The 7,332-nt window shown below is 42.4% G+C and overlaps 1 protein-coding gene across 1 annotated transcript; it reads right to left on the reverse strand.

The window, feature by feature from the left end:
• Positions 1-28: 28 nt before the first annotated feature.
• Positions 29-3,082, reverse strand: LOC18787902 (malonyl-CoA decarboxylase, mitochondrial). Its single transcript, XM_007221304.2, has 13 exons — positions 2,833-3,082; positions 2,631-2,746; positions 2,476-2,566; positions 2,253-2,382; positions 1,976-2,159; positions 1,750-1,894; positions 1,577-1,667; positions 1,348-1,406; positions 1,162-1,239; positions 934-1,017; positions 632-813; positions 426-554; positions 29-203 (listed from the first exon to the last, which is right to left on the reverse strand). The coding sequence occupies exons 1-13, from the start codon at positions 2,914-2,916 to the stop codon at positions 92-94; spliced, it is 1,485 nt and encodes a 494-aa protein (XP_007221366.1). The 5' UTR covers positions 2,917-3,082; the 3' UTR covers positions 29-91.
• Between the last annotated feature and the right edge of the window lie 4,250 nt (positions 3,083-7,332).

Raw genomic sequence — 7,332 nt, forward strand, 5'->3', positions numbered from 1 at the left:
GATAGCACATAATTGATCTATGCATCTTAGGTGTTTTACCCAATCCATCATATTATACAACAACAACTATAAAGGCCCATATGAGGAAAAGTTAACCAACTGTTCTGCAAACTTGAGTTAAATGACGTACAGCTCCATTTTGTAAGTGAAAATTTGCAACAGAATCCAGAGCCTTTCCTCTCTTTTTCTCTTGCAGAAGGTACCTAGAGGCAAAGGAACAAGAATTAGTTAACAGTGTTTCAGACGGAATAACATAGAACACAAGCTTGTGCAAAACTACAAAAGCAATTTGTATGATGTAATCGCCAATTACACAATATTCACTCTTAGCTGTTTCATACTACAACAGAGCCGTCGTCTCCATTTATACCAGTTTTGTGAGAAAAATTCACTTAATAACTAGTTTTATTAGAATACTAATATACCTGGCACACAGTCGCATTAGAGGGGGTTTTAATGCTGAAAGCAATTTATCAGAACTTGTCCACTCATGGTTTGGCGAAGTCAATAAATTGAACAACACTTCCATGCTGTTTTTCCCAGAAGTGAATTCCCTGAAAGTTTAAAATGTTATTAAGTATGCTACTCTCTAGATGCTAAAGTAACTTGCCAATTACAGTATGAAGCTTACACAGAGGCATCCATCAGTGCTCTTTCCTCTTCTGGTTCAAGTATGTTCTCCCAAAACGTAGAACCAGATGTATCAGCTGGTGAATGTTGTATGTCTTCACCTTCAGAAAGTTTTGATTGAGAAGCCAGCTTAGATAGGAGCCACTGCATGTACCCTGGGATGGGGCTGAGAGTCGCAAATGTCTGATTTTAAAGGGAAGAAAAGGCCATGTGTCAGAAAGCAAATCTATGAGCAAGACTTAGACAGAAAAGTATGATTAATTTATACATCCTCAAATTTTTAAAAGAGACTGAAGCACTTACAGAAATATTTGTCATTTCTCTTTTCACAAGTGTGATCACACGTTTGATTAGAAACCTTCCCAGGTTGATCCCTTGTAAGCCAGGCTGTGGAATTTTTTCAGTATTCAGATCAAGCAATGGTAGCAAAAAACCGAAGATAAGAGGTCAATGTTCCCTTTCAAAAAGGAAACAAAGAGTTGAAGATTATTTAAATTCTATAAATAATAATTAATGTAACAATATGCACACCTGAGTTGATGATATGGAGTAAAACAAAGCGCTTGTAGCCTCACATTCGGGACTAGGAGGGTCATCCCACAAAACTTCCTGTCATACTGATATTAACTACAAGACCATTGACCAGAAAACAAAAAAGAGAAAGAAAAGAAGAAGAAGAAGAAGAAGAAGAGTCTAATAAGCTGAAATAAAACTGACCTGTACTGTTTGAGCCACATTCTTCATGAGTGCAACTTCAATGAAAATAAGCGGTTCACCTAAAAGAAGAAAATAGTAAAAACATATACAACATAATAATCATTCTAGTATGTATTCCAAACCATTACAATGAACGGCCACATAATCAAGCATATTATCTACTTAATAACCATAATATTGCTCTTAGGTGACATCAAAAATTACCAAAGAGACAACAATAATAGAATACCAGGTATTGCTGGATGTAAATATCCAAAACAACGGCGACCGAGTCCCAGCCTTCTCTTGAGATCTATAAGATTGCTAATTGGGTGCACAGCCTAAACAATATAATAGGACGACATCAAGGTTACATACATATAATATACCTAAATTTGTAACGAGACAAGGAAGATTGTGTACCTCATATGCCACAATTTTTTCCAGCAAAGAGGCTGGATCATCCCATGTGATCTGGTGAAGCTCTAATGTAGCAGGGCTAAGCCACGTACTAAGTTTTTCCTTTAAGTAGGAATCCAACGCTCGCAAAGACACAATATTTTCCTCTCTGAGAATGTGCAAAAATAGCAATTCATCCTGGGGTCTGATTTCATTCTTAACGTTGTAATAGTTGTAAGTGTAACCTTACGCAAGAATGGATAGAATATCAGCTCGAAGAATGGACAAGAACTTCAACCCGCCAGGATGCGTGTTCAGCCGCTCAAATAGAACTTCGTACGCCGGCTTGAGAGCATGTCTTAGATTTCGCTCAATACGATAGAAAGCAGAAAGACAAGCCTCCTCTTCAATGCCAGTTGAGGGAGCATTGTCACCTAAACATGTCGGATAGACAAACCAACTCAAACTCATAAAAGACCAAGTGCAACATGTAAAGAACAACTAAAATAAATCAACACACAACTTACTGCCACCAGGAAGCTCAAGTCCCAAATATTGCTTTATCAAATCGCGAACTTGTGTCCTGTTAAGATCATACTCCTTGGCAAGTAGTTCAAGTAATTTTCGACGATTCTCGTAAGAGAGGCTAAAATATCCCTACATTAATTAAGAATAAAATAAGGAATTTTCTTATCAAAAACATCAAATAAAACAAGGAATTTCACCGTCTACATACGATTAAGCACCAACCTCCGAGAAATCATTCAGTACAGAGTCTAAGATTTCGGTTTTGCTCAGTGAAATCGCCGAGTGCATGGACTCAAGTACAACTTCAAAATCCCTAAAGAAGAACATGTAAATTCATGCTTTGATAGTAATTAAAATAAGTAAATAATAATAATTACCTCTCATTGTTGCTCGAGGCATTGAGCTTTTCGTTTCGTTGTTGTGGAGCACCTTGCACCAGTCGTCCACTTGATTGGCTTCCATCGGAATTGGGCAGCGTTTGGTTAACCAGATTCTGTGGCAAAAACATCAACACTATCCAAATCCATAAGAAATTTCTTCGTAATTCAAACGCTGACTACGAAAATTGAATATGCTTACGGCGAGAGGAGAGCGAGCGAGGTCTCTGGCGTCGTTGGGCCTCATTCTGGTTCGCATCAAAATGGCCAACCCTTTCTTGTTCATGATTAATTTTCCAAGTTCGATTTTTTATAGTAAATGTAAGATTCAATTCTCAGTCTCTCGGACACTCACTTTTGTCTCTTGTCTGGTGGCACTTCATTTTCCGGAACCGCCAGCCACACAACCAGGTACACATTTATTGACGACACCGTCATTATACCTCAAGGCCCCTTAGTCTCTTGCAAATTACGAAATTACCTAACTTCTCTTAAGCTGGCTTGGGCTGTTGCTCTATTTTCCTTGGATCCGGGCCGACTAAAATTAAAGGCCTATATTTAAACAGTACGGTTATACTCTTTTAAAATATTCGAATAGGCTATACCGTTTAAATATATTCGAATATTAAACAGTAGTATAGCCGCGCGGCTTTACTATAGGAGTATTTTCGAATATTAAACAGTCGTATAGCCGCTCGGCTATACCTGATAAACTCTGCAATTCCTATACTTTTTAAATATATTCAAATATTTAAATAGTATAGCCGCTCGGCTATACCTTTACATATATTCGAATATTAAACAGTCTTGCCGCGCGGCTATACTCTTTAAATATTTTTGAATATTAAACAGTATTATATCCGCGCGGCTATACCTTGTTCAAGCTTTCTTCCCTTATTTTGTAATTCGTATTGATCATGGAAAGAAAGAAAAAAAAAAGTCTAGTATTTCAGTGTTATGGGTCCACTTGTGCATTTCCTATTAAGTCATCTCCAATCATCAAATTTAAGTAAGAATATTGAGAACCAGTGAAAAACTAAAATGATAAACATGAAGTAGAATGATGGAACTCCGAATGGGTACCAGCTTTTTTACAGGCTTCATTTGTGCTGATGCTTCCTCACAGTTCCTTGACTGATAAAGATTGAGGCCCTTCACCAAGCGCTAAGAAATCATCAACATGACTTTTTTTTCACTTGCTTGTCGCTTTTCCTCTTTGCGCCCAAGTTTATCAATTTGCCGTTCAGTTTTGGTTTGAACAATAACCCGAAAACATAAGTGCAATGCTTCATTCCATATGTTTTTGATGATTTATGTGTTAATGAGAACAAATCTTCTACAGAAGCTGTGCCATCTGCTCCAACAAAAATTCATGGGTCGAAGGGAGCTGTTAGAGAATACAAGGAATCGAATGCGTGGTTACTGTTGGAGGAAATGGGCTTCGCCCGATTTAGGCCGACAAGTACATAACATAAGAGCAAGTTGGGCTGCAAGATCAACCCTGTTTGGAGGAATGCCCTCTGCGGATGAGGAATTGGACAAAAGTCGGATGCTAGTTTAAAACTTTTGATAGAAGGTTTCCCGGTGGCATTGGTTAGTAGATCTCCACTTGTAGGAGGTGTTGATTCATCCTGCCTTTCTCCAGTTGCTGGCTGGTTTGGGCCTAGACAGAAAAATATAATATATAAATAGTATAGCCGCCGGCTATACTGTATAAATACATGTGAATATTGAAATGGTATAGCCGCGCGGCTATACTGTATTAATATATTAGAATATTTTAATCGTATAGCCGGGCGGCTATACTTTGTCACCCAACCTCTCCTAAGCTGGCTTGGGCTTTCCTTGGATCCGGGCCGCCTAAAATTGAAGGCCTATATTTAAGGGCGAATATTTAAATAGTATAGCCGCGCGGCTATACTATTTTAATATTTTCTAATATTTAACAGTATAGCCGAACGGCTATACCGTTTTAATATATCGAATATTCAAACAGTATGAAGCTTACACAGAAGCATCCATCAGTGCTCTTTCCTCTTCTGGTTCAAGTATGTTCTCCCAAAACGTAGAACCAGATGTATCAGCTGGCGAATGTTGTATGTCTTCACCTTCAGAAAGTTTTGATTGAGAAGCCAGCTTAGATCATAGGAGCCACTGCATGTACCCTGGGATGGGGCTGAGAGTCACAAATGTCTGATTTTGAAGGGAAGAAAAGGCCATGTGTCAGAGAGCAAATCCATGAGCAAGACTTAGACAGAAAAGTATGATAAATATTATATATCCTCAAATTTTTAAAAGAGACTGAAGCCCTTACAGAAATATTTGTCATTTCTCTTTTCACAAGTGTGATCACGCATTTGATTAGAAACCTTCCCAGGTTGATCCCTTGTAAGCCAGGCTGTGTGGAATTTTTTCAGTATTCATATCAAGCAATGGTAGAAAAAAACCGAAGATAAGAGGTCAATTATTTTATTTAAAAGGAATTTCTGAATAAATATATATAAGAAGTCCTTAATAGTGCGGGATTTCTCAATGATATATATAAGAAATCCATGTTGTTTATACCTAATTAAACGGCCTATTACCACCGGACACGTGGACAGGATCCACTCTGATCACAGGGCCCCTACGGCATGCTCCCTACCGAAGCTATATATCTTGGCCCTTTTTTACCAACAGACACGTGTCATGTTCACAATCCATGCCTGGAGTCCCACATCGGAAAAATGAGCACAACGCACACCTCCCAAGGTCTATATAAGGAGACCCATATCCCCAAAAGGGAGGAATCAGAACTAACGGTACGCTATCGTGTGATCTGTCAGTTAACCTTACTAAATCCGTACTCATTTAGGCATCGGAGAGCCTTCGGCCGGTACCGCACCGGTACCCCAAGGATTTACCGAACGCGTCCTTTTGCAGGTACTTGACCCTCTGGAGTGGACCACTTACCAAGGACAGGGACCTACCGAAGGGACATTTTGACTAAGTTGACGAATTACGTATCAAACCACTTTTTTGCATCAACAGTTTGGCGCCGTCTGTGGGAAACCAAAAAATCATCAACCCACAATCCCCTAAGCACATGGGGACCACTTCAAAACAAACGTTCCTAGCGGAAGAGGGGGTACCGTTCGGAAGGCAGAGCGGAGCTAGCCCAGCGCTACCTCCAAACACTCCCTTCGGAAATGCCCCCGCTACCCAAACGGCTGCCGAAGTCGAGATGGCAGCCCAAATCGCATCCTTACGGAAGGACATGGCGAGGCTTCAGGAACACAACTTCCTTTCGTCCAAAGTGGACGAAACCCAGCAGTTGCTTCACCAGCAGCAACCGCAGAACATACAGACAACTCGCTCTTCCGAGAGCTTGCAGAACCCCCGCGGGAAGAACAAACGCGCGAAGGTAGCGAAGGCAACGCCCGCACCTTCCAGAGAGTTAGTGGTTCCGGCACCCCGGGATCAGCCGCACATCCCAAGGAAGGTCTACACCGATTGCCGACATCGGATTAATGACCGGGAGCATCGCACTAACGATCGGGAGCCAGAGAGAGAGGGGTCACCGATCAGGATTGGCGCTCGAATAAGGGAATCACGGATGAATAACCTAGGGGATAAGTCGCCTATTCGGAAGGTCAGGGGATTGGGCCCCGCCGAGTCTTCGGAGTCTGAGTACATCTCTTCCAAGACACTTCCCCCCGACTACCGTTCGGAAACACCATCGCGGTATGCGGGGGATAATTCACTAAACCTACAAAGACAATCGGAAGATTACGGTTCCGAAGAAGTCCCTAGCCGAGACCCCATGATCCGACTCCTTTTTCAGAAGGTCCAGAAAATGGAAAACGACAATGCGCGCTCCCAAGAACCGGAATGGGGAAAGCTTCGGCCCGGACCGTTCACAAGGCGCATCCGGGATTCTCGGCAAGACAGGGAAGTGCAGCAACTGCGTATACCGTTCTACACAGGAACGGAGGACCCTTTGACACACCTCCATTCATTCCAGTCCGCTATTGAATGCAAGGGCTTGAGCGATGAGGGGCAGTGCCTGCTATTCCCGTCTTCCCTTACCGGGGCAGCCTTGAACTGGTTCTACCGTTTAGAGCCGGAAACGGTAGCATCCTTTGATGAGCTGAAGCAGATCTTCCTCAATCACTTCATGATCCAAACGGACCGTCTCTACTCCGCCGATGATCTGTACACGATTCGGCAAAGGGAGGACGAACCGTTGAGAGAATACGCGGCGCGTTTCAGTCACGAGTACTCAAGGTGTCCGGAAACGGATGATAGGGCAGCCTACGGCGCCTTCAAGAGTGGCCTTCGGTCCTCTCATTTCCGATACCTGGTGCACAGTAGCAACTGGCGCACGTACGATGAACTGATGAAGCAGGCAGCAATCCACGCCAAGGCCGAATACTTCAACTCGAAACCCACGGTTTCGGCACCGCAAGGAAATGCGGAACCAAGTGCCTATCCGGCAAGGGCAACGCCTTATGAGCGAGTCGACACCTACTCGGCAGGTCATAAGAGGAAGGATGATCGTGCAGATCGAAGGGAGCACCCAAAGAAAGGAAAAGGGAGGTACAGTCGCAACGACAACCGAGCCCCCCTGCCGAATCGAGATCATGGCAACGAGGTCTTCACCCTGTTGAATACTACCTACGAGGCCGTCCTGATGAACGAACAGGAAAAAATACCCAAGCCG

The sequence above is a fragment of the Prunus persica genome, unplaced genomic scaffold (genome assembly GCF_000346465.2).
Source record: "Prunus persica cultivar Lovell unplaced genomic scaffold, Prunus_persica_NCBIv2 scaffold_112, whole genome shotgun sequence".
Taxonomy (NCBI): Eukaryota; Viridiplantae; Streptophyta; class Magnoliopsida; order Rosales; family Rosaceae; genus Prunus; species Prunus persica.